General features: G+C 51.4%; 1 protein-coding gene across 1 annotated transcript in view; it reads left to right on the plus strand.

Moving 5' to 3' along the window:
- The window catches only part of DCHS1 (dachsous cadherin-related 1), a 132,374-nt gene that overhangs the window by 63,740 nt on the left and 40,748 nt on the right, over positions 1–27,886 (plus strand). Inside the window, exons 10-14 of the mRNA XM_037904622.2 lie at positions 18,240–19,074; positions 19,693–19,932; positions 20,570–20,695; positions 21,087–21,296; positions 22,146–23,009. Coding sequence (XP_037760550.1) covers positions 18,240–19,074; positions 19,693–19,932; positions 20,570–20,695; positions 21,087–21,296; positions 22,146–23,009 — 2,275 coding nt within the window. The remainder of the gene's footprint in view (positions 1–18,239; positions 19,075–19,692; positions 19,933–20,569; positions 20,696–21,086; positions 21,297–22,145; positions 23,010–27,886) is intronic.

Genomic DNA, 27,886 nt, shown 5'->3' on the forward strand with positions numbered 1-27,886 from the left:
TTCGACACTGATGAGGCCTCATCTGGAGTACTGTGTCCAGTTTTGGGCCCCACACTACAAGTAGGAGGTGGAAAAATTGGAAAACGTCCAGCGGAGGGCAACAAAAATGATTAGGGGACTGGAACATATGACTTATGAGGAGAGGCTGAGGAAACTGGGGATGTTTAGTCTACGGAAGAGAAGAATGAGGGGGGATTTGATAGCTGCTTTCAACTACCTGAAAGGGGGTTCCAAAGAGGATGGATCTAGACTGTTCTCAGTGGTAGCAGATGACAGAACAAGGAGTAATGGTCTCAAGTTGCAGTGGGGGAGGTTTAGGTTGGATATTAGGAAAAACTTTTTCAGTAGGAGGGTGGTGAAACACCGGAATGCATTACCTAGGGAGGTGGTGGAATCTCCTTCCTTAGAAGTTTTTAAGGTCAGGCTTGACAAAGCCCTGGCTGGGATGATTTAATTGGGGATCGGTCCTGCTTTGAGCAGGGGGTTGGACTAGATGACCTCCTGAGGTCCCTTCCAACCCTGATATTCTATGATTCTATGATTCTGTGGGACACCTGCCTCCTTCCAGCGTCTTATGGACAAGCTCCTACGGCCCCATACCAGTTATGCAGCAGCATACCTGGATGATGTGATTATTCACACCCCCGACTGGGAAACCCACTTAGGAAAGGTGGAAGCAGTTCTGGACACGCTAAGACAGGCTGGCCTCACAGCCAACCCAGCCAAGTGTGCTATAGGGCTAGCCGAGGCTAAATACCTTGGATACATTCTCAGAAGGGGTGTGTGGTGGGGTACTACCAACAATTTATTCCCCATTTTGCTACCAGAGCGAGTCCCCTGACAGACCTGATAAAACCCTGGGGTCCAGACATGATGAAGTGGACAGATGCCTCAGAGAAAGCATTCATGGATCTACAGACAGCCCTCTGCAGTAACCCCGTGCTTATAGCCCCAGACTTCAACAAAAAATTCATTTTACAAACAGATGCATCTGAAGTAGGATTGGGAGCTGTCCTATCGCAGGTGGTCGGAGATGAAGAACACCCAATCCTCTACCTCAGCAAGAAACTCCTCCCAAGAGAGCAGAAGTATGCCGTGGTTGAAAGAGAGTGCCTAGCTGTGAAATGGGCCATGGAAACACTACTTTATTATCTTCTGGGATGACAGTTTACCCTTGTGACCGACCATGCACCCCTCCAGTGGATGCAGCGAAATAAAGAGAAGAATGCAAGGGTGACCAGATGGTTCCTGTCCCTACAACCTTTCCAATTCACCATACAACACCAGGCTGGAAGCCACCATGGCAATACAGATGGCTTGTCACGAGTACACTGCCTGACGTCCCAAGTTGCCCAACCCCGTAGTGTTGAGCAGAGGGCGGGGATATGTGACAGGGTTGGGCCAGATGGCTATAGGAGAGTAATAGAAGGCAGATATATTAGCCCTAGGCTAAGTAGGTCCCTTTTCCCTGAGTAAGGCAACAGGGAAGGTTCCAGAACAATCAGGAACCTTCTGGAGACAATTAAGACAGGCTGATTAGAACACCTGCAGCCAATCAAGAAGCTGCTAGAATCAATTAAGGCAGGCTAATCAGGGCACCTGGGTTTTAAAAAGGAGCTCACTTCAGTTTGTGGTGTGCGTGTGAGGAGCTGGGAGTAAGAGGCACTAGGAGCTGAGAGAGAGAACACGGACTGTCGGAGGACTGAGGTGTACAAGCATTATCAGACACCAGGAGGAAGGTCCTATGGTGAGGATAAAGAAGGTGTTGGGAGGAGGCCATGAGGAAGTAGCCCAGGGAGTTGTAGCTGTCGCACAGCTGTTCCAGGAGGCACTCTAGACAGCTGCATTCCACATGGCCCTGGGCTGGAACCCGGAGTAGAGGGCTGGCCAGGTTCCCCCCAAATCCTCCCAACTCCTGGTCAGACACAGGAGGAGTCGACCTTGACTGTGGGTTCAGAAAAACGGCCAAGCTGAGGGCTGCCGTGAAGCTCCAAGGCGAGCAAATCCGCCAATAAGCTCAAGATCCACCAAGGTAGAGCAGGAACTTTGTCACAGTGTATTACTGCAATGTCATTTTCAAAACACAGTACACTTTTCAATGAAATATAGTGTAAGAAGACTACAAAAGTGCAGTTCTCGGTGGAGTTTGTAGTCCACTCAGAACAAAGACAATCTAGGTGGGATATTGCACAGCCCCCCCAAACCCTGCCACCCACAGCCACCATCCAAGTTCTGGTACGTCCCCCCACAACCCTCCACACCGCTGACATCATCTTTGTTCCAGTACACAGCCCCTAATCCTGCGGCCATCAACTGTGTTCTGGTTCACAGTCCCCCAACCCCCTACCCCCTCTGCTATGTAACCATCATCCATGTTCCAGTTTACAGCCCCCTAACCTCGCACCTCCCTGCCACACAGCTATCATCCATCTTCCACTTCACAGTCCCCCAGCTTCCCACCTCCCTGCCACATGGCTATCATCCATGTTCTGGTTCACAGGGCCCTTTGTACCATCCTCCATGGCCATCATCTGCATTCCAGTTCAGAGCCTCCCAACCCAATGGGGCCATCATCCACGGTCTGTTTTGCAGCCCTTCTATCACATTCTAGGGTGCAGTCCAGACCAGTAGGGGGTTTTGTCACTACCAGCCCTGCTACCTTGGGTGCCTCACAATGCTTTGCTGTGGGAGCTCCCAAGCTGGACCCCTCACAAACAGCCAAACAGCCTGCATGACACCCTGAGTATTTGTGTGTAGCTGCAACCTGTCAGCACACTCCAGTCACACTCTGGTTTCCACCAGCCTTGGTTACCGTCTGCAGTGTGACCCCAACACACTCCCAGTCATGGATTTTCCCAAAAGCATGTGTTCTGCACTGTCCAGCCTCCTCCTGGTTTGCTGTCCTTGTAAGAGGTCAATATGCAACAGTTTGTTTTTTAACTGGAGTTCCCAAATGGTTTGATTTAAAGAATAAAATAAGCATTTTTAACTATAAAGAGAGATTTTAAGTGAGTACTAGTATAAGACTAGTATAAGAGAGGCTGAGGGAACTGGGATTGTTTAGTCTGCAGAAGAGAAGAATGAGGGGGGATTTGATAGCTGCTTTCAACTACCTGAGAGGTGGTTCCAGAGAGGATGGTTCTAGACTATTCTCAGTGGTAGAAGAGGACAGGACAAGGAGTAATGGTCTCAAGTTGCAGTGGGGGAGGTTTAGATTGGATATTAGGAAAAACTTTTTCACTAGGAGGGTGGTGAAACACTGGAATGCGTTACCTAGGGAGGTGGTAGAATCTCCTTCCTTAGAAGTTTTTAAGGTCAGGCTTGACAAAGCCCTGGCTGGGATGATTTGATTGGGGATTGGTCCTGCTTTGAGCAGGCGGTTGGACTAGATGACCTCCTGAGGTCCCTTCCAACCCTGATATTCTATGATTCTATGATTCTAAGACATTAAAGTCAGAAATGGTTACAAGAGAAATAAAGATAAAAAGGTTTCTAGTAACTAAAATGTAATAAACTAGACTTGGTTCAAGGTAAAATCCTTACCACATGTTCCCAGCAACAGGGACGATCAAATTCTGAGGTCAGAACTCCTCACAAAGTCCAAAGGCTGGTTCCTTTGTCTTCATGGGTGAGAGAGAGATAGAGTGAGAAAGAAAGAACAAACCTCAGGGTGGTTTTGCCCCTCATTTTTATAGTCCTGTCACCCTTTGAAATGCATTTTCCTGAGGGTTACACCTGGATAAAGTTTCTTCCAGCTGTGAGGATGGAGACATGACTCCATGGTGAAAAATGTTCCATGTTGTTTTTTGCTAAGACGCAGATTGGTCTGTGTCACGGAGTCCTCGGGCGATGCTCTGGAACGGCTCCCTACGAAGCCAGTCAGGACTCTCGGAAGTCTCCTTTCTGTGAGCAGACTGTCTTCAGGACACACAGCTCACGCAGCTTCCACCTTCCTGGGTCTGACCTCGGAGCATTCAGCATCCTCTCTGCCCCTCCGTGCACTTCCCCCAGCGAGTCCGCCCAGGTAGGGTCCTGGGGAAGCCAGAGGGTCTTGCACCCCAACTTCACAGTCAGACGTGACTCTCAGCCAGCCAGTAAAACAGAGGTTTATTAAATGACAGGAACATGGTCTAAAACAGAGCTTGTAGGTGCAGAGAACAGGACCCCTCAACTGGGTCCATTTTAGGGCACAGTGAGCCAGACAACCGTGTCTGCACTTCACTCCATGTCCCCAGCTACCCCCAAACTGCCTCCCCCTCCAGCCCCTCCTCCTCTGGGCTTTGTCCCTTTCCGGGCCAGGAGGTCACCTGATTCCTTTGTTTTCCAACCCTTTAGCTCTCACCTTGCAGGGGGGAAGGCCAGGCCATCAGTTGCCAGGAAACAGGGTGTCGGCCATTCTCTGTGTCCAGACCCCTGCACACCCCTGCCCTCTAGGGCTCTGCAATGATCATACACCCTTATCCCATCCCCTAGATACTTAAGAACTGCCTAGGGGAAACTGAGGCACCCCCACACTATTCAGAGGAAACATTAAGAACAGTCCCGCTTCATCACATCTCTCCCCCATTTGAGACCGAACTGAGCAGGGTCACTTTAGCCGGTGACCTGGGGAAGTTCGAAGCCACCAACGTTCCCATGGATGCCCCAGCATCTCTCCCATTCCTTGGTGGGAGTTACACCAGGCCCTTCCAGTTTCACGCCCTCCCTTAGGTCGGGGGTGGTTGATAGCACTCGCATGCTGCATATGGGAAGGTTTATGTGGCTGGTGCGCTTTTGCCACCCCAAAACCCCCGGGGGTCAAACTGGGATCGGGTCTTCTCCCAGCGCTCCAGTCTGGAGGGCTGCAATTCGGGCTCTCTTGGTTAAGAGCCCCCATCTTGACCTGGGCCACATACTGTTCACTTACAGAACTAACATGGAGACATTCCTTTCTCAACAACCTTGCCTCCCCAACAAGCTGGCCAAACACAGCCACTTGGTTATAGGACTGTTTAACTTTCTTAACAGCTTTCACTTCATCTGAGACCTTCTCAAAGCTATCCACACTGGATCTTTTAACAGGAAAGTCAGTGGCTTCATTCACAACGGAAAATTTCTGGCTTTTAGGAACTGAAACTTTCTTGATTAAATCGCTTTCACACCCTTCAGTTGCAGTAAACTGCTTGCAAAGACTCCATGAGGATTCCTTTCCCTAGGGGCTTTTCTATGCAACAATTCACCCTTCACAGAAATTCTGCTCTTACCCTCTTTACCTAGGGCTTGCTCTAGAGGAACACTTTCCTGAGCAACAACAGACTCTTTCTGGGTCTCACTTACATCCAGAATCACCTCTGGCCCATCAGGCAGATTCCTACACAATCCCCTTTCAGGCAAACTTACAGACTTCCTAGATAAAAGGTTAGAAGCATTCTCCTTCCCTTTGCCACACACAAGTTCAGGAATCTTTTCCTTCTTGCTACAGGTTTCCACACCCTCTGTAGGTAACACAATCAAATCACCTTTCTGCTCTCCTTGTGCCCTGGCTAGGATCTCACTCTGATTAGACAGAGTTGCTACACCCTTTCCCAGCCACACACTAGCAACAGGCAAAATACAAGCACCAGAATTGTCTGGGCTCTGGGATTTTGCATAGACACTAACTGGATGTGACCTAGTTACAGGGCCATTCTCCCGAGCAGACACAAACTTAGGACCCTTCCCTTCCTGGGCTTTAGCTGAATCCAGAACCAACTCTGAGACAACTGCACTATTCTCAACCGTCACAGGCTGAAAGGCCCCTTCTGTCTGTTCCACAGACAAAGAAGAGCCAGACACACTTTCTCCTTTCCCAGACACCCAGCTTGGGATCTCATTCCCCTGGTCCCAGCACACAGGGCTGTTCACAGACAACTGCTTGGAGACCGGGGTAGCTCCCTCCATAGGCAAGTCAATACCCCTGACAGACACAGGCACATTTCCTTCCCTGTCACAATTCTCCACCCAGGTAACAGGTAAGGTACAGGGACACTCATCTTCCACTCTCCTCGCCTTCCCATGCTGCTGACTAGACAAAGCCATCAGCTCACAAGGCTGCCTAGGCTCATCCAAACTTCCCTTACCAAGCACCTTACCACTCCCCACAGATCCCCTGCCCTGCCTGTGTCTCCCCTCACTCAGCTGGGGTCTCCGCTCCTACTGTGCTCAGCACTGCCCTTGCTGTCCCAGTGGGGGTAGGCAGCGAGTTCACTGCTTTCCTCACTGCATCAGAGCCAGTGTGAGTCCCCTCTCCGGTGTGCAAGGGGGCGGGGAGCATCTCTCTGTCCCACCCAGCCCCAGGGGTCTGCTTACAGGCAGGCAGATAGCCTAAGCCTAGCAGCTCCTCCCTGCTGCCAGCCAGGTCATCTGCATTTTCACTGACCATTTCCCTCTCCGCCAATTGGTCCCCTGGATTCAAATTCAAACCCTTGGCCGTTACAGGAGCAGGGCCTGGATCCTGTCCCAAAGAGACACATTTCAGAGTAACAGCCGTGTTAGTCTGTATTTGCAAAAAGAAAAGTAGTACTTGTGGCACCTTAGAGACTAACCAATTTATTTGAGCTCCCCAACAGGGTCTCACAGCTGATATCCTGGAGAACCCCAACGACCAGCCAGCCCCACCCCTTCTGGGTCTGCACAGGGATCTGGGCCATAGGCAGGGTGATGGGCTTCATCCCTGGGACCCTCACACAGCCCCTCAGCATCTGAGGTTGCACAGGGGCCTGACAACAGTTCCCTCTGTCCCAGGATCTCGCCACCCCAGGAATGTCTCCCCATTGACCATCACCTTTCGCTCCCACTGGAGGTCTGAGAGGCCTGACCCCAGGAAACTCCACACAGACATATAGGTTGGGGTCAGAAGTGGGAGCCTGTCCACCTCCCCACCCATCTGGCTGGCGGAGTCTATGGCCTTGGGACCCAGCAAGGGAGCTAGACACCGGGGCTTTTCCGCAGGGTCCCCCTGGTTCAAATCGCCAGCCTGCTCTAAGGCAGTGAGGTGGGCATCCACATCCCCCTCCTCCTTAACCAGGGGCAGCAATTTAGTCTCGAGGTTCCCTGCGAACTGGCACCCTGGGATCTATCCCCACTCACCCCTGGGAGGTCCCCTATGCCTCTCCGCTCTACCACCACCAGTTTTTGCTGCTGCTGCTTCTGCAGCTCTTTCTTGGGCTCTCACTGTCTCTCACAGTCCTCTTGCTCTCTCAGACTGAGCTCCAATACCATCTGTCTCCGATCCCCTGATGGTGAACCTGATCGTGAAGACCCTCTTCTGGTCGGGGACAGGAGTCTTGGGGATGCCTGGCTACCACTCCAGCTGCTCCCAGATCCTGTTATAGCCCCATTTGGGTCAGGAATCTGTTCCTTAGAGCGGTCATCGTCCTCCAGCTGCACGATGAACTGTGCTTTGGTGAACTTCCCAATGCTCAACCCTCTCTTTCTGCACAGGGTTACAATGTCCTTCTTAAGGAGATGGTGATAGGCCATCACTCCGCTGTTCCCAAGTTGTTGTGGACTCACCGGCCTGTGCGCTCTTAGCTCCCCACCGTTTCCAGGGAGAACTCCTAGTGTGCCAGCCCTTCTCGAGGTCACCTCCTCTTTGCCAGGGTCGAGCTGCAGACTCCTCCGTCCCTTGGACTGCTCCATTAAACATTAAGAACAGTCCCGCTTCATCATAATCTGTTCATGCCCCGCTTCACTGCCAAAGAACACCCACTTGCCAACTTCGATGACACCTAGCTAGAGACATTGACTTGTCCTTTGTCTTTGAGGAACAGGCTTACCCCCTCCCCAGACTTGTCTAGTAAACATATCTCAATTATAATTTAAGCTTATGTTTATACCTTTACATATGATGTTGCTACACCCATTTCACTGTGATATTATTGACCAGCAAGTTATTAGTTTTCAAATGATACCTCACTAGGCATATTTTTTACAAAGATTATGACTATGGTGTGTATGGTGTGAACTATGGGGTGCATTCAGTTCATAGCCCCCCTGCCACAGGCCATCATCCCATTCTGGATTTTAGTCTCCCTGCTCTATAGTCATCATCTGTGGTCCATCTTGCAGTCCCCCAACTTCTCACCCTCTTGCCCCATAGCTATCATCTGTGTTCTGGTGTGCAGCACCCCAACTCCCTGCTCCACTGCCATGTGGCCATCATCGGCATTCCAGTTCACAGTCCCTCAACCCTCTGCTCCCCTGCCACATAGCTATCATCCACATTCTGTTTTGCAGCCCTATGCCACCCTGCCCCATGGCCATCATCCACATTAACATAAGAACATAAGAATGGCCATACTGGGTCAGACCAAAGGTCCATCCAGCCCAGTATCCTGTCTACCAACAGTGACCAATGCCAGGTGCCCCAGAGGGAGTGAATCTAACAGGTAATGATCAAGTGATCATTGCCCCAGAGGGAGTGCCCCAGAAGGAGTGAACCTAACAGGTAATGATCAAGCTTTTCTTGACCTGCTGCTCACAAACCGGGAAGAATTAGTGGGGGAAGCAAAAGTGGATGGGAATCTGGGAGGCAGTGACCATGAGTTGGTTGAGTTCAGGATCCTGACACAGGGAAGAAAGGTAAGCAGCAGGATACGGACCCCGGACTTCAGGAAAGCAGACTTCGACTCCCTCAGGGAACGGATGGGTAGGATCCCCTGGGGGACTAACATGAAGGGGAAAGGAGTCCAGGAGAGCTGGCTGTATTTCAAGGAATCCCTGTTGAGGTTACAGGGACAAACCATCCCGATGTGTCGAAAGAATAGTAAATATGGCAGGCGACCAGCTTGGCTTAACAGTGAAATCTTAGCGGATCTTAAACATAAAAAAGAAGCTTACAAGAAGTGGAAGGTTGGACATATGAACAGGGAAGAGTATAAAAATATTGCTCGGCCATGTAGGAATGAAATCAAGAGGGCCAAATCGCACCTGGAGCTGCAGCTAGCAAGAGATGTTAAGAGTAACAAGAAGGGTTTCTTCAGGTATGTTAGCAACAAGAAGAAAGCCAAGGAAAGTGTGGGCCCCTTACTGAATGAGAGAGGCAACCTAGTGACAGAGGATGTGGAAAAAGCTAATGTACTCAATGCTTTTTTTGCCTCTGTCTTCACTAACAAGGTCAGCTCCCAGACTGCTGCACTGGGCATCACAGCATGGGGAGTAGATGGCCAGCCCTCTGTGGAGAAAGAGGTGGTTAGGGACTATTTAGAAAAGCTGGATGAGCACAAGTCCATTGGGCCGGACGTGTTGCATCCGAGAGTCCTAAAGGAATTGGCGGCTGTGATTGCAGAGCCATTGGCATTATCTTTGAAAACTCGTGGCGAACGGGGGAAATCCCAGATGACTGGAAAAAGGCTAATGTAGTGCCAATCTTTAAAAAAGGGAAGGAGGAGGATCCGGGGAACTACAGGCCAGTCAGCCTCACCTCAGTCCCCAGAAAAATCATGGAGCAGGTCCTCAAGGAATCAATCCTGAAGCACTTACATGAGAGGAAAGTGATCAGGAACAGTCAGCATGGATTCACCAAGGGAAGGTCATGCCTGACTAATCTAATCACCTTCTATGATGAGATTACTGGTTCTGTGGATGAAGGGAAAGCAGTGGATGTATTGTTTCTTGACTTTAGCAAAGCTTTTGACACAGTCTCCCACAGTATTCTTGTCAGCAAGTTAAAGAAGTATGGGCTGGATGAATGCACTATAAGGTGGGTAGAAAGTTGGCTAGATTGTCGGACTCAATGGGTAGTGATCAATGGCTCCATGTCTAGTTGGCAGCCAGTGTCAAGTGGAGTGCCCCAGGGGTCGGTCCTGGGGCTGGTTTTGTTCAATATCTTCATAAATGATCTGGAGGATGGTGTGGATTGCACTCTCAGCAAATTTGCGGATGATACTAAACTAGGAGGAGCGGTAGATACGCTGGAGGGCAGGGATAGGATACAGAGGGACCTAGACAAATTGGAGGATTGGGCCAAAAGAAATCTGATGAGGTTCAATAAGGATAAGTGCAGGGTCCTGCACTTAGGACGGAAGAACCCAATGCACCGCTACAGACTAGGGACCGAATGGCTAGGCAGCAGTTCTGCAGAAAAGGACCTAGGGGTGACAGTGGACGAGAAGCTGGATATGAGTCAGCAGTGTGCCCTTGTTGCCAAGAAGGCCAATGGCATTTTGGGATGTATAAGTAGGGGCATAGCGAGCAGATCGAGGGACGTGATCGTCCCCCTCTATTCGACATTGGTGAGGCCTCATCTGGAGTAGTGTGTCCAGTTTTGGGCCCCACACTACAAGAAGGATGTGGATAAATTGGAGAGAGTCCAGCGAAGGGCAACAAAAATGATTAGGGGTCCGGAACACATGACTTATGGGGAGAGGCTGAGGGAACTGGGATTGTTTAGTCTGCAGAAGAGAAGAATGAGGGGGGATTTGATAGCTGCTTTCAACTACCTGAGAGGTGGTTCCAGAGAGGATGGTTCTAGACTATTCTCAGTGGTAGAAGAGGACAGGACAAGGAGTAATGGTCTCAAGTTGCAATGGGGGAGGTTTAGGTTGGATATTAGGAAAAAAATTTTCACTAGGAGAGTGGTGAAACACTGGAATGCGTTACCTAGGGGGGTGGTAGAATCTCCTTCCTTAGAAGTTTTTAAGGTCAGGCTTGACAAAGCCCTGGCTGGGATGATTTGATTGGGGATTGGTCCTGCTTTGAGCAGGGGGTTGGACTAGATGACCTCCTGAGGTCCCTTCCAACCCTGATATTCTATGATTCTATGATTCTATGAAGTGATCTCTCTCCTGCCGTCCATCTCCACCCTCTGACAAACAGGGGCTAGGGACACCATTCCTTAGGGACACCATTCCTTACCCATCCTGGCTAATAGCCATTAATGGATTTAACCTCCATGAATTTATCCAGTTCTCTTTTAAACTTTGTTATAGTCCAAGCCTTCACAACTTCCTCAGGCAAGGAGTTCCACAGGTTGACTGTGCACTGTGTGAAGAAGAGCTTCCTTTTATTTGTTTTAAACCTGCTGCCCATTAATTTCATTTGGTGGCCCCTCGTTCTTATATTATGGGAACAAGTACATAACTTTTCCTTATTCACTTTCTCCACACCACTCATGATTTTATATACTTCTATCATATCCTCCCTTAGTCTCCTCTTTTCCAAACTGAAAAGTCCTAGCCTCTTTAATCTCTCCTTATATGGGACCTGTTCCAAATCCCTAATCATTTTAGTTGCCCTTTTCTGAACCTTTTCTAATGCCAGTATATCTTTTTTGAGTTGAGGGGACCACATCTGTACTCAGTGTTCAAGATGTGGGCGTACCATGGATTTATATAAGGGTAATAAGATATTCTCTGTCTTATTCTCTATCCCTTTTTTAATGATTCCTAACATCCTGTTTGCTTTTTTGACTGCCACTGCACTCTGCATGGATGTCTTCAGAGAACTATTCACGATGACTCCAAGATCTTTCTCCTGATTAGTTGTAGCTAAATTGGCCCCCATCATATTGTATGTATAGTTGGGGTTATTTTTTCCAATGTGCATTACTTTACATTTATCCACATTAAATTTAATTTGCAATTTTGTTGCGCAATCACTTAGTTTTGTGAGATTTTTTTGAAGTTCTTCACAGTCTGCTTTGGTCTTAACTATCTTGAGCAGTTTAGTATCTTCTGCAAACTTTGCCACCTCACTGTTTACCCCTTTCTCCAGATCATTTATGAATAAGTTGAATAGGATTGGTCCTCGGACTGACCCTTGGGGAACACCACTAGTTACCCCTCTCCAGTCTGAAAATTTACCATTTATTCTAACTCTTTGTTCCCTGTCTTTTATCCGGTTTCAGAGTAACAGCCGTGTTAGTCTGTATTCGCAAAAAGAAAAGGAGTACTTGTGGCACCTTAGAGACTAACCAATTTATTTGAGCATAAGCTTTCGTGAGCTACAGTTCTCAATCCATGAAATGATCTTCCCTCTTATCCCATGACAACTTAATTTACATAAGAACCTTTGGTGAGGGACCTTGTCAAAGGCTTTTTGGAAATCTAAGTACACTATGTCCACTGGATCCCCCTTATCCATGTGTTTGTTGACCCCCCTCAAAGAACTCTAATAGATTAGTAAGACATGATCTCCCTTTACAGAAGCCATGTTGACTTTTGCGCAACAATTTATGTTCTTCTATGTGTCTGACAATTTTATTCTTTACTATGGTTTCAACTAATTTGCCCGGTACTGATGTTAGACTTACCGGTCTGTAATTGCCAGGATCACCTCTAGAGCCCTTCTTAAATATTGGCGTTACATTAGCTATCTTCCAGTCATTGGGTACAGTAGCTAATTTAAAGGACAGGTTACAAACCATAGTTAGTAGTTCCGCAATTTCACATTTGAGTTCTTTCAGAACTCTTGGGTGAATGCTGTCTGGTCCCAGTGACTTGTTACTGTTAAGTTTCTCAATTAATTCCAAAACCTCCTCTAGTGACACTTCAATCTGTGACAATTCCTCAGATTTATAACCTACAAAAGACGGCTCAGGTTTGGGAATCTCCCTAAAATCCATAGCCCGTGAAGACTGAAGCAAAGAATTAATTTAGTTTCTCTGCGATGACTTTATTGTCTTTTCGATTGTCCAGGGGCTCCACTGGTTGTTTAGCAGGCTTCGTGCTTCTAATGTACTTAAACGTTTTGTTATTATCTTTTGAGTTTTTGGCTAGCTGTTCTTCAAACTCCTTTATGGCTTTTCTTACTACATTTTTACATTTAACTTGGCAGCGTTTATGCTCCTTTCTATTTACCTCACTAGGAATTGACTTCCACTTTTTAAAAGATGCCTTTTTATCTCTCACTGCCTCTTTTACATGGTTCTTAAGCCACGGTGGCTCTTTTTTAGTTTTTACTGTGTTTTTTAATTTGGGGTATACATTTAAGTTGAGCCTCTATTATGGTGTCTTTGAAAAGTGTCCATGCATCTTGCAGGGGTTTCACTCTAGTCACTGTACCTTTTAATTTCTGTTTAACTAACCTCCTCATTTTTGCACAGTTCCCCTTTCTGAAATTAAATGCCACAATGCTGGGCTGTTGAGGTGTTCTTCCCACCACAGGAATGTTAAATGTTATTATATTATGGTCACTATTTCCAAGTGGTCCTGTTATAGTTACCTCTTGGACCAGATCCTGCTCTCCGCTCAGGACTAGATCAAGAGTTGCCTCTCCCCTTGTGGGTTCCTTTACCAGCTGCTCCAAGAAGCAGTCATTTAAAGTATCGAGAAATTTTGTCTCTGTATTTCGTCCTGAGGTGACATGTACCCAGTCCATATGGGGATAATTGAAATCCCCCTCTATTATTGAGTTCTTTATGTTGATAGCCTCTCTAATCTCCCTTAGCATTTCATTGTCACTATCACTGTCCTGGTCAGGTGGTCGATAATAGATCCCTACTGTTATATTCTTATTAGAGCCTGGAATTACTATCCATAGAAATTCTGTGGAACACGTGGATTCGTTTAAGATTTTTATTTCATTTGATTCTACATTTTCTTTCACATATAGTGCCACTCCCTCCCCCCCCCCCCCCCCCCGCATTTCAGTTTGCAGCTCCCAAACCCTCTGTGCCCCTGCTCTGTGGCCATCATCCATGTTCCAGTTCACCTCCCCCCACCCCCCAGCTCCCTGGCTTGCTGCCACGTGGCCATCATCCACATTCTAGTACACATCCGGTCACATGTGGCTGCCTGCAGCGAATCCAGCCAAGCCAGGCCCCTGTGGGAGGCTGGTACTGCTCCCTTTCAGAGTGCAATGCTTCCAGTGAGTATTTACAGCGACACAGCCTCTGCAAACACAGCCTTTGCAAACAAGGAAACAAGTTATAAGTCACCTGGCCTACAGAATGTGCACGTCCTTGAATTAGCACAGAGAGGCAAAAGTTAAGTCATAGTCCATCCTGGCCAAGCCAGAGCCATGTGTCAGCCAAGCTGCAATGGATTCCATCCCAGCACAGGTGCCAACTTTCAGCTTTCCCTGGGGGTGCTCCACCCCAAGGTCCCACCCCCAATCCACCCCATCTCCCAAGGCCCCACCCTCTCTCCACCTCTTCTCACCCCCACTCTGCCCCCTCCCCGAAGCTCCACCCCCACCACACCTCCAGCCCCGGAGCACCCACGTGGAGTCAGTGCCTATGCATCCATGCTCTCCTTTCTGTCCACCCAGGGGAGAACTTCTTAGTGCCTCCAAAGAGTAGCTCTTATCCCAGCCCCCTTTTCCTCTTTGTTCTCCAATTTAGTTCACGTCCTTCGCTTGCCAGGGTTCAGTCACTGGGACATCCTATTGTCTCTCTGGACCTGCTGTTATTCTGGGTCGGTTTCAACTAGTTAATTAATGACCCTATTTATTCCAACCAGACCACAAGGTGTCACCCAGACTTGTGTCTTCTACAGTGTCCCAGGAGCAGTGTTAACACTTCTGCACCCCACCCCAAGTGGTAACACAAAGTCCAGAGAGAAACTGAGGCACACATAGGTATCATAAAAATATTACAAAAAAATCCCATTTTATCACATCTCTTTCCCTTTCAAAATCAAACTGAGCATTCTCAGAAAAGAGCAAACCAGTTTTCGGAAAGGGTGTGGATGCACAGACCAGATCTTCACTCTACGAAATATAATAGAACAATGCTTACTGGGTAATATGGCGTACAACAAAAGACATGCCAAGAGGCATTAGATCGACAAGGGTTCAGCTTACTCAGGAAGAACAGGCAGGGAAAAAAGGGTGGAGGTGTTGCCTTATACATTAAAAATGGACACACTTGGACTGAGGTTGAGACAGAAATAGGAGACAGACTTGTTGAGAGGCTCTGGGTAAGGATAAAAGGGGTAAAAAAACAAGGATGGTGTCATGGTTGGGGTCCACTACAGACCACATAACTGGGAAGAAGGGGCAGATGAGGCTTTTTTTAAACAACTAAATCCCCTAGGGAAGCAAGTCTAAGGGGAAAAACAACCGAAGACAGTTGGTGGTTTTTCAAAGAGACACTCCCTCAGACAGAGACAAACACCTACAGAATCTCTATCAAGCATTCTTAAAACTATAATATCCACCTGGTGAAGTGAAGAAACAGATTGACAGAGCCAGAAAGGTACCCAGAAGTCACCTACTACAAGACAGGCCCAACAAAGAAAATAACAGAACGCCACTAGCCATCACCTTCAGCCCCCAACTAAAACCTCTCCAATGCATCATCAAGGATCTACAACCTATCCTGAAGGACGACCCATCACTCTCACAGACCTTGGGAGACAGGCCAGTCCTCACTTACAGACAGCCCCCCAACCTGAAGCAAATACTCACCAGCAGCTACACACCACACAACAAAAACACTAACCCAGGAACCAAACCCTGCAACAAACCCCAGTGCCAACTCTGTTTGCATATCTATTCAAGGGACACCATCATAGGACCTAATCACATCAGCCACGCCATCAGGAGCTCGTTCACCTGCATATCTACCAATGTGATATATGCCATCATGTGCCAGCAATGCCCCATGCCATGTACATTGGCCAAACTACGCAAAAGAATAAATGGACACAAATCTGACATCAGGAATTATGACATTCAAAAACCAGTAGGAGAACACTTCAATCTCCCTGGTCACTCAATAACAGACTTAAAAGTCGCAATTCTTCAACAAAAAAACTTCAAAAACAGACTCCAAAGTGAAACTGCAGACCTGGAATTAATTTGCAAACTGGACATCATCAAATTAGTCCTGAATAAAGACTGGGAGTGGATAGGTCATTACAAAAATTAATTTCCCCTTACTAATTTCCCCCTACTGTTACTCACACCTTCTTATCAACTGTTTGAAATGGGCCACCCTCATAACCACTACAAAAGTGATTTTTCCTCCCTTGGTATTCAACTGTTAATTGAGTTGTCTCATTAGACTGACCCCCCCCCCACTTGGTAAGGCAACTCCCATCTTTTCATGTACTATGTATATATACCTGCTCCTGTACTTTCCACTCCATGCATCTGATGAAGTGGGTTCTAGCCCATGAAAGCTTATGACCAAATAAATTTGTTAGTCTCTAAGGTGCCACAAGGACTCCTTGTTGTTTTTGTTCTGTGTAAATATGTATATAATTAATGCATATGAAGTTATGAGAATTGTGTTGTATGGTTGTAACTAAAATATGCTGTGGGTTTGGGAAGTGACCAAATGCTAGCTCTCCAGAGACAATGCCAACGAAAAGTAACCAACACTCAGGTAGGTGTCAAACCACCATCAACAGCCATTGTCCATCAAGGGAGCTACAATTCAGTGACTCACCTGCATAAGGCCATACAAGGGGAAGTGCTCAACCTTGCCTGGGGACTCAGCAATGCCCTCCAGACATGCCTGGACTTGTGTTCTCCAAGCACAGGGACTAAAGGTGTAAACCAGAACACAGGGGGCCAATGCTTCACCTTTCTCCTGCCCCCACCTATGCTGCAAGCAACAAAGACACTCAGAAGACTGAAGATTCCAACAGAGGAGACTGGCCCAGATTTAAGGGACAAACCTGTCTATTAAGGACTGCAATATCCAGTAGGGTGAGAAAAACTGCTTACCTAGATGTTGCCCAGTCTAATAGGGTTGAGAGTTTAGACTGCATGCTTTTAATTTATTTTCTTTTGGAAACTAACTCTGACATTTTGCCTATCACTTATAACCACTTAAAATCTATCATTTGTAGTCAATAAATTCGTTTTACTATTTATCTTTGCCAGTGAGTTTGCCTGAAGTGTTTGGTAAATTTGCTCAGGTTTTACAAAGGCGAGTGTATATCCACTTTCCATTGATGAAGTGGTGAACCAATTAATAAATTTGTACTGCTCATCTTGAGCAGTACAAGACAGTATATTCCTGAGGTATAAGGATGGGAGCTGGGGGAATTTGGCTGGTGCCTTTCTCTGAGTGATTCATGACCGGCTCTGGGAGCATTCAGGCAATCTAGCTGGCTGAGGGGCTCCACCTGCTGTTGTGCTGAGTAATCACAGCACCTGGAGGGGTTTGCTGCTTGTCACTAGCAAAGCATTGTGAGAGACAGCCCAGGCTGGAGAGTTAAGGGGGCACAGAGGTCCCACAGTCCCAGGCTGCACTCCAGGGATCCTGTCACAGGTACTAACTAACTAACTAATTATATTTTTACACTTCATTTGCCAGAGTTTATGCTCCTTTCTATTTTCCTCGCTAGGATTTAACTTCCACTTTTTAAAGGATTCCTTTTTGCCTGTATCTGCTTCTTTTACTTTGTTGTTTAGCCACCATGGCACTTTTTTGGTTCTCTTACTGTATTTTTTAATTTGGTGCATACATTTAAGTTGAGTCTCTCTTATGATGTCTTTAAAAAGTCTCCATGCAGCTTGCAGGGATTTCACTTTTGGCACTGTACCTTTTAATTTCTGTTTAACTAACTTCCATATCTGGACATACTGCCCACAGACTGATCCACCACTCAGCCCACATTATGTGGATTTTCTTAGGTGCTCAATATACTAATCACATTTTAGGATCAGAGGGACATATTTCATATAATGTTCTAACCTGATCAGGTCTTACAAAGATTCCAGGGTAGTGACACCAGCTCCGTTACCCCACTGTGGGAGTACTCACCTGTCAGGGTGCCAGCCTTTTGTTCCACTGCACATGCCAAAACCTTTTCCTATAGGTCTTAGGCCACGGTAGGCAATAGGCAGACTGCGGGCCAAATCCAGCCTGCCAGACGCTTTTGAACAGACCACAAAATCTTTCACCTGGACAAAAATAATTGATTATTTCTGCCTTCAGTGTTAGCTCAAACCTAAGCAATAAGGCTCTTTTGAACTGTTTGTAGCTCCCAGTGTCAGTTCTGTTCAGTTGGCTATAGGTGTCAATGGCTTTGGGACCCAGTAAAGGAGTGAGGCAACACATCCCCACTACTGCCCCACAGGTCCCCCCCTGCCACCCCACATCCCCACTACTGCCCCACAGGTCCCCCCTGCCGCCCCACATGCCCACTGCTGCACTACAGCTCTCACTCCCACCTTACATCCCCACTACTGCCCCACAGCTCCCCCTCCTGCCTCACCTCCCCACTACTGCCCCATACTTCCCCCTCTCACCTCACCTCTTCCAACCCCACAGGTCCCACTTCAGACTCTCACTCCCCCTTCCCCTCTCTCTTCACCTGCAGGTACTGCCATCCTCCCGGGTGCTGCCACAGCCAGATGCCACTGTGCTTACACTGCACCCGGTGGAAGGGGTCAGACCTGGCTCAGTGATTGGCTCGGTGGCGCCGCCTGAGGCCTCTGCACAGGGGCATCTGACTTACACCCTGCTGGGAGGAGGTGGAGACGGCACCTTTGTGGTGGACAGCGTGACGGGGGAGATCTACGCGGCACGGGAGCTGGACTATGAGTTGGGGGCACAGCACACGCTGCACGTCAGCGCCGAGGACACACAGCGCGGCTACCCTGCCAGCCGGCTGGTGCTGGTGCAGATCCATGTGCAGGACTGTAATGACCAGGCGCCTGCCTTCCCCGAGGACCCCATCACTATTGTGGTGCCCGAGAACACCCAGATCGGTGCCTCCATCTTCACCTTCCAGGCCCCAGATGGAGACGGTGCTGGCCCCAACAGCCAGGTGTGCTACAGGCTGCTGCACCAGGAGCCCCCCGGCTCCCACTTCCAGCTGGATGCCCACTCTGGGCTGCTGAGCCTCCAGCAGGGGCTGGACCGCGAGGCTGCCCCCTCCTTTCTGCTGGTGGTGGAGGCCACAGACCAGGCCCGCAACATCAGCCAGCGCCGCTCCGCTGCCGTCACTGCCCGTGTCTTTGTGACAGATGAGAACGACAACATGCCCGTCTTCCTCTCACCAGCCACCGTTAGCGTCATGGAGGACCAGCCCACTGGCTTCATGGTGCTGCATGTGGTGGCGCGGGATGGGGACCTGGGCGAAAATGGGCGGGTGAGCTACACGCTGCAGGCAGGCAACGCCGAGGGCCGATTCCACCTCAACCCCAGCACAGGTAAGGGGCCTGTGGGGCTGCAGGGAGATGCTGGGGCTGTGGGGGAGAGGAGGGCAAGGGACATGGGAGACACAAGAAGTGAAGGGGAAGAGGTGGCGGATGTGGGGGGTGGGAGGGGATATGGGAAATACAAGGGGGGAAGGAAAAGGGGTGATGGATGTGGGGGAGGGGACACGGGAGACACAGGGGGTGAAGGCGAAGAGGTGATGGATGTGGGGGAGGGGACATGGGAGACACAAGGGGCGAAGGGGAAGAGGTGACAGATGTGGGGGATGGGAAGACAGGTAGACACAATGGATAAGGAGCATCGGGGAGGCATGGGGACCGAGTGGGAGGATGGGGGCAGTGGTGACAGTGGGATTCCTGTCCCAGCCCGGAGTGGGTAAGAGATTCCCACCGGGCCCAGGCGGGAGGAGGTGCCCAGCCACAGCATAAGGGACAGAAGCAGGCAGATGCCAGCATGTGCAGGGAGAGCTGGGCGCAGCTCCGCAGCCCAAGGTGTGGGGTTTGTAGTGCTGCGGGGCACCAAGTGTCGACCCTGACCTCAGTGACCCTGGCTCAGCCCAGCTCCCTGTGACTTCTCTGTCCCAGGCTCAGTCTGTCTTGGTGTCTCCCCAGGTGCCCTCTCCATTGTGCGGACTCTGAACCGGGAGGAGATATCCCAGCACAACCTGACAGTGGTGGCCATGGACCATGGCTTCCCGCGCCGCTCGTCCACACAGCTGCTGACTGTGCTGGTGCTGGACGTTAATGATGAGGCACCTGCCTTCGAGAGGGCTGAGTATGAGGCCAGTGTCATGGAGAATCTGCCAGCAGGCAGCCCCGTGCTGCAGCTGCTGGCCACAGACTGCGACCTGGGTGAGAGCCTTGGGGCTGGAACAGGTGGCCCTGGGGGAGGGAGGTTGGCTGGGTCAAAGCTGCGCCAAAGGCATTGGCCCAGGGTCTGAAGAGTATGTGATCACCACAGGCCTTCCCCTGCTCCTCATCTGCCAAGGCAGTATCCAGGGAGCCCCAGGGTTGGGCGCCTTACCTGCGGGAGATGAGAGAGCCAGTCCCTGAGCATTGAGGGGCATCGGAGATTGGAGCCCTGTCACACTAGACCCACACCGATCCATGTCACAATCGCCTTCGTTCGCACAGTGTGGCCTGGGCCTGAGGGACTGTCACCAGGCAGCAGTCCCTCCCCACCCTCTCCTCCACCTGACCCCCAGCCTGCCCAGGTCCCCTTAGCCTGGCCACAGCTGTCTCCTTTCCTCAGCCTTCCTGACATCTCCACTTCTGCCCCTTCCCTCCTGCCTCTAGGGGTCTTTCCCCACCCAGCCCCCACACTGCTCCCTTGTGGGGAAAGGGAAGGGAGCATGGCCTGGGGCGGGTGGGAGGAGGCACAGTGCGTGCAGAGGCCTGGGGCGGGCAAGTGGAAAGAGGGCCTGGTCCTGGGACCATTGCAGCAGCTGTCTGCACTTACCCCTTCAGACCAGAGGTTTCTCTTTTGCAGGGGCCAATGGGCATGTGTCATATGGGGGCCTCTCTGGGGGTCCCTTCTCCATCCACCCACAGACTGGGCTTGTCACCACCATGCGCTCCCTGGACCGGGAGAGGCGGGAGCAGCACATGCTAACAGGTATGGCCAGACCTGGGGGTTGGGCGTGGGGGGGAAGATGCTGTATGGGAAGTGGAGAGTGGCAGTGAGGGTAGCAGGGACTAAGGAAAGGAGATGGGAGGGGGTCCAGCTGTGCTCCCAGCTGGCATGGACATCAGCATGTTTGCTGGAGGAAGGAGGCATATTGTGTGGGGCAAAGAAAGGGAGTGGGGAATGTTCAGGTTTTGATGTAAGAGTGTTGGGTGCGTGAGGCAGGAAGGGAGGGGGACAGGAGAGTGGAGGGACCCAGATTGGGCACAGGGTGCGGGCTGGGGGAGACGGGCCATGGTGGAGCTGCTCCTTGCAGGCGGTGGGTGTGGTCCCTATGGGTGGCACCTAGGGTCTCCAGGACCCCCTCCCTCTCTTCCCACAGTCTATGCTCAGGATGGTGGCCTGCCCCCCAACCTGGCCAAAGTGACAGTGCGGATCTTGGTGGGAGATGAAAACGACCATGCCCCGCGCTTCGAGAGCAAGTCCTGCTCCTTGGAGGTGCCCGAGAACCAGAGCCGCGTGGCGCTCTACACTCTGCGGGCCACAGACTTGGATGCGGGCGAGAATGGGCGTCTGGAGTACCATGTGATGGGTGAGGGCCACCGGGCACATGGCTCACGCTGTACTGGTGCTCCCCCTTCTGACCCCAGCTCCCACATGGGGGTCCTTTGCTGAGACCATTGGCATGAGCAGCAATCCCCCATCTGCCATGTGTGCTGCAGCCCCTGCGGCATGGGGTACAATCCACACTGGCTTGGTTCTGTGCCAGGCAAGGCATGGCTCTTGATTGCTGCCCCTCCGAGGACCTCAGTAGAGTGTGCCTCCAGGGTTGTGAACACTGGCTGCAGTTGCTCCTCCTGGGGCCTCCCCAGTCCTCTCCTATCTGTTCCTGCTGAATCTGTATCGGGGGGTCGGGCTGAGGTTTGCACACAGCTCTGTGGTGAGGTCTCTGCAGCACCAGCCATCTGGGCCGGGTCAAAGCCCTCAAGCTGTGGCTGGTTCTGGTGCCTCGTTCTTGGGGCTCTTTGGGGCCAGTTGAGTGCTGTTCGATGGCAGGAGGAGTGGTTGTGGGGCATGCTGGGATGGGGCTACACTGTGCATGCTGTTTGGGTTTGCCACTTCTACTCTGCACTGGGGAAGTGTTTGCCACTGAGGTGGTGCCAGTTGTGGGCCATTTTCTGTGCAATTCAGAGGGGAGAGACCCCATCCTGTTTGTACCATGGCTCCCTGCCTGCAGGGGTCTGTCTGCAGAACTACAGGGACCATATCAGGGAAGGTCCATCATTCCCATCCCCCTCCCACTGGGCAGTATCAGGAAATGTCACTTGCTCCCACTCCCCCTCTGAGCCATATCAGGAGGGTTCCTTGCTCCCATTACCTCCCCCCCCGGCCCCCAGGCCATATCAGGGAGGTTCTCTCATTCCCATCTCTTCTCTCCCAGATGGAGACCCTGCCCAGGATTTCAGCCTGGACCCTGCTTCCGGTGTGTTCTCCACCTCGCGCAGCCTGGACCGAGAGCTGGTGGCCTCTTACCGTCTGACTGTGGTGGCACGAGACCACGGCACACCCCAGCGCAGTGCCACCATGTCTCTGAATGTGCGGGTGCTGGATCTCAATGACAATGCACCGCACTTTGCGCAGGCAGCCTACACTGTGGAGGTGCCTGAGGACCTGGCTGTCGGGGCACTGGTCCTGCAGCTGGTGGCACTGGACCCGGATGAGGGCACCAACGGGCAGGTCTCCTACTACCTGGGCAATGAGTCGCTGGGCATGTTCCAGGTGGAACCACAGAGCGGGCTCATCACCAGTGCCCAGGCCTTGGATCGTGAGCGCCGCCCGATTTACAGCTTCCTGGCCAAAGCCGTGGACTCGGCACCCTGGGAGCCCAAGAGCGCAGTCGTGCGTGTCACAGTCGTCGTGCGGGACGTCAACGACCATGCACCTGCCTTCCTGTACAGCCCACTCTCCGTCAATCTCTCCCGCCACACGCCACCTAAGCAGGTGGTGGCCACTATGCGGGCTGAGGACAAAGACGCAGGTGCCAACGCCTCCATTCTGTACCGGTTTGCCACACACAACCCCAGCTTCGCCATCAATTCCTACACTGGCGCCATCCAGTTGCTGCAGCCCCTAGGCTCTCTCAGCCAGCGCCAGCGCACTCTTTTCATCCTGGCCACCGACTTGGGCCAACCAGCCCTCTCCTCCACCGGCGTGGTGGTGATCTACCTGCAGGAAGAGAGCTACCAGGGCGTGCGCTTCCCCCGCAGCACCAGAGACGTAGCCATACCTGAGAATGCCGCCACAGGTAGTGCCACCAGCCAGAGAGGGCACAGAGTGAACAGTGCGGGGCTGGGCAGGAAACTGCCAGGATCTAGGGATAGGCACTGTGTGCCAGGGGTAACAGGGAACGGCTGGGGGCTGGGGATGGGAACTGGGTGGCAGGGGTAACAGAGAACGACCGGGAGCCAGGGATGGGAGCTGGGTGCCAGGGGTAGCAGGGAACGGCCGGGAGCCGGGGAGGGAACTGGGTGCCAGGGGTAGCAGGGAACGGCCGGGAGCTGGGGATGGGAACTGAGTGCTAGGGGTAACAGGGAACAGCTGGGAGCTGGGGATGGGAACTGGGTGCCAAGGGAACTGGGGAACAGTGGGGCACCAGGGACACTGGGGAGCAGCAGAATCCTGGAGTGGGGCAGTGGAAGTAACTGGGAACAGCAGGGTGCTGGGACAGGGAGACTGGGGGAAACAGAGAACAGTGGGGCGCTAGGGGTATTGCATGGGGTGCCATGGATTCCCAGGATCAGTGCTACACCCCTAGCTTTGGAACCATCTCTAGGAGGAATGTGCCAGACCTCCAAGGGGTCTCACTCTTCCTGCAGGATGTGCCACACGGCCTCAACACTGCTTCACACTGGAGCTCTGAGACTTCAGCACTCCTCTTCACACTGTGAGCTCTGTGCAGTGAGTCCAAGTGAGACAGACTCCGGGTAGAGTATGTGCACTCTGCAGGGATCAGTGCACCTCACCCAGCATTTGCCATGACACACACACAGTGTTGTCAAAACAGTCAGGTTCATTAGTCAGTGGCGCACAGCACCAGAAGCCCTGACGTTAGCCCATAGAACTGAAGGGGAAAGCACAGGCCATCCTGGTCATCCCAGAGCCCAGCCATGCTGGAGTGAGTCCCATTGTTCAAGTTTTGTGCGTCTCTCCATCTGACTTCACGTTTAGACTCCAGGTGAGAGCCCCAACTCCTTCCAGAAGGCAATTCTCCCCGCTAGCTCACACCTTCCTGTCCTTTGTTCTTGAGTCCAGGAATGTTACTCAGCTTCCCTGTTGGGAGGTGGGGAAATCCATCTCCCTCTGGGTCATTGTTTTCTAGTTGTCCGTGTCTTGGTGACTGGGTTTTCCATTGTCTTAACTCTTCCACTGATATGGGAGTCAAGGCCCAGACCGTCAGCTGACGCCCACATCTACGTCTGTTACAGCCTGCCCTGGAAGCATTCTTTTTCCACCCCACTGGGTAACAATGCAGCATACAGGATAAACTGAGGCACACATAGAATTCATAAAAATATTACCAAAAATTGCCACTGCCACATCCCTTCCCCATTCGAGCCTGCCCTGCTCTTTGCCTTCTGCCTGCACTGGGGAAGTTCAGGTTCCCGGTTTCATGGCAAGGTATCAGCTATACCATTTTCACTCCGAGTAACATGAATCACTTCCATATCATAATCTTGGAGGGTCAAACTCCAGCTTAGAAGTTTGGCATTAAACCCTTTCATTTCATGCAGCACGTCAGAGCGGAGTGGTCAGTGAGCCTTTCCCAAAAGGACAGCACATAGTCCTCCACCAGTTGCCCTTTGAGGGAGGCCTTCCCCTCCCACGCATCCCTCATCATGTCCAGCGGTCCCCTCACTCTTCTCCCACACAGCAATTCAAAAAGGGAGATCACTGTAGATTTCTGGGGCACTTCCCTATAAGCAAACAGCAAACACTTATCCGAGTCCTGCTGATGCTGGTCCATAAAAGTCCTCAACACTATCTTCAGGATCCTATTAAACATCGCCACCAGTCTGTTGGACTGAGGGTGATGAGAAGAGGCCCAGGTGTGCTGGACCCCCAGTTTCTCCCACAAGCCCCAGAGTAGGGCTGACATGACATTGGACCCCTGGTCTGTAAAGACCTCCCGGGTGAACCCAACTCTGCTGAAGATAATCAGCAGCATGTCTGCCTCAGTGGAGGACAGAGCCACTGCCCCTGGGTGGCGGGTAGTGCAATCAACCACCATCAGAATGTATTTCTTCCCTGCCCGAGTTGCCTTGCTAAGGGTCCCCACTATCGCCACCTTCTGAAAAGGTTCCCTTATGATGGGCAATGATCTCAGCACTGCTTTATACTTCACCCCATCCTCTGGCAGGGGTCACAGGACCTGCAGTACTATTTGACTGTGTCAAAGACTCCGGGCCAGTAGCCTTTGCTGGGTGTGCTATGTCCCCTGATGTCCTGAGAGGATATCGTGGGCCAGGTACAATAGTTTGCAGTGGTACCTCTGGGGAATCAGCTGCTGCCTCCTGATCCCCGCAAGGTTCAATTTTCCCAGTGGGAACTGATTCCTGGTACGGGAATCTTTTCTCCCACCGGAATCTGTCCCTGCCGTACTCCTTAAGGGATTTTACAGTGCTGTGGTCAGCTGTGGCCCTCAGCTTCTCCAAGGAGGGAATCCTTCTGCAGTTCAGTCTGAAATTCAACTCCTGGGGTAGTGAGTGTGACCTGTCCCTCTTTGCTGGTAGGGGCTGGAGTCACAGCAACCTTTGGCTATGCCTCGGTTTCTAGTCTAACCTCCTTGACAGTGATGACCCTAGATGACCCTTGTAGTCCCTTCTAATCCCATGGTTCTATGTTAATAGAATCATAGACTATCAGGGTTGGAAGGGACCTCAGGAGGTCATCTAGTCCAACCCCCTGCTCAAAGCAGGACCAATCCCCAACTAAATCATCCCAGCCAGGGCTTTGTCAAGCCTGACCTTAAAAACCTCTAAGGAAGGAGATTCCACCACCTCCCTAGGTAACCCATTCCAGTGCTTCACCACTATCCTAGTGAAAAAGTTTTTCCTAATAATCAACCTAAATCTCCCCCACTGCAACTTGAGACCATTACTCCTTGTTCTGTCATCTGGTACCACTGAGAACAGTCTAGATCCATCCTCTCTGGAATCCCCTTTCAGATAGTTGAAAGCAGCTATCAAATCCCCCTTCATTCTTCTCTTCCGCAGACTAAACAATCCCAGTTCCCTCAGCCTCTCCTCATAAGTCATGTATTCCAGTCCCCTAATCATTTTTGTTGCCCTCCCCTGGACATTTTCCAATTTTTCCACATCCCTCTTGTAGTGTGGGGCCCAAAACTGGACACAGTACTCCAGATGAGTCCTCACCAATGTCAAAGAGAGGGGAACGATCACGTCCCTCGATCTGCTGGCAATGCCCCTTCTTATACATCCCAAAATGCCATTGGTCTTCTTGGCAACAAGGGCACACTGTTGACTCATATCCAGCTTCTCGTCCACTGTATCCCCTAGGTCCTTTTCTGCAGAACTGTTGCCTAGCCATTTGGTCCCTAGTCTGTAGCGCTGTATGGGATTCTTCCATCCTAGGTGCAGGACTCTGCACTTGTCCTTGTTGAACCTCATCAGATTTCTTTTGGCCCAATCCTCTAATTTGTGTAGGTCCCTCTGTATCCTATCCCTGCCCTCAAGCATATCTACCTCTCCCCCCAGTTTAGTTCCCCACCTCAGGACAAAGTCTCAGGCTCAGCCCCATCCCAGGTAGCATATTCCACCAAGGTGGAGGCTGATTAGCCCCATGCTTGGTAGTCCAGGACCCTGGGTCAGGGTAGTGCTCTCTGGCTCTGGAAAGAACCAGGCTGCTCTTTGCACCATCCGGCCATCATCCAGATCATCTGCCATCAGCACCTTCACTGGTAGATGATCCTGAGCCGCAGCCTCTTTGTGCCCTTCCTTGGCACCCCTATTTCAGGGATATCTTCACTACAGCACATCACTGTATCTGAACACCCCTCCTCATCACCAGCTAGTCAATGGGCACAAATTGATCCAGGGCCACCACATCGGGCCATGCCAGAGTCACCTCAGCACCTGTGTCCTGGTACCCCAGGGCCCTCCTCCCATCCACCTCTCTGGGGATGATATGGTGATGCCTGCCCGGTGCACACCCTGTGAGTTGGATACACTGGGTCGTGTGGGTTGACAGCAGAGGCCTGAACATTGCACCCTATAGATGGGCTGACCTGGAGGCCTCCTCCCCCCGAGCCACAGGTACACTGTCAGCCCCGGCAACCTGAGGATCTGGCCTTCCTTCCAGCTGGGCTTGCCCCAAGTTAACCCTTCTTTTGGCTACTGTTTCATTAACCCTTGGCAGTTTTGCCCACCTATGCCCTGTTTTCCAACAAACATTACATTTCAGGGCCTGAGCTCACATGGAGAGGGCTACCACATCAGCTGTTATCCTGGTTTGGATTTGCTCATGTCCCACTTCTGGAACACCCCTGTGTAACCACCGGGTCCCAGATCTGGGCCAATCCCTTTGGGTTTCTTTTCATACCCGGGCCTTCTGTCGACAAATTCATCTGCCAACCAGCCTGCAAGGTGGGGAGTCCCGGCGGTGCTTACCTGGGGCAGCTCCCAGGAAGCATCTGGCAGGTCCCTCTGGCTCCTAGGGGCAGGGGAGCGTAGCTGGGGGGGAGCAGAAGGACCGCTCCCCCCACTGATCACATCAAAAGTGGCGCTTTAAGCGCCGACTCCAAGGGTGCTCCGGGGCTGGAGCACCCATGGGGAAAATTTGATGGGTGCAGAGCACCCACCAGCAGCTCCCTGCCCCACACCCAGCTCCAGCTCACCACACCTCCACTCCGCCTCCTCTCCTGAATGCACCGCCCCGCTCTGCTTCTCCGCCCCAACCCCTGCTTCCCGCCAATCAGCTGTTCGCACTGGAAGCCGGTGGGGGGGGGGAGTTGAAGAGCAAGCGGCGGCTTCGCGCTCAGGCATAGGGAAATAGAGGCGGAGCAGAGGTGAGCCGGGGCGGGGGGGCGCGGGGAGGGCCGCCCACACCACAGCAGGTAACCCCGGGGTGGGGGGGGCGCACAGGGGAACCACTCCCCACCCCAGC

Source organism: Chelonia mydas, chromosome 1 (genome assembly GCF_015237465.2).
Source record: "Chelonia mydas isolate rCheMyd1 chromosome 1, rCheMyd1.pri.v2, whole genome shotgun sequence".
In the NCBI taxonomy this organism is placed as follows: Eukaryota; Metazoa; Chordata; order Testudines; family Cheloniidae; genus Chelonia; species Chelonia mydas.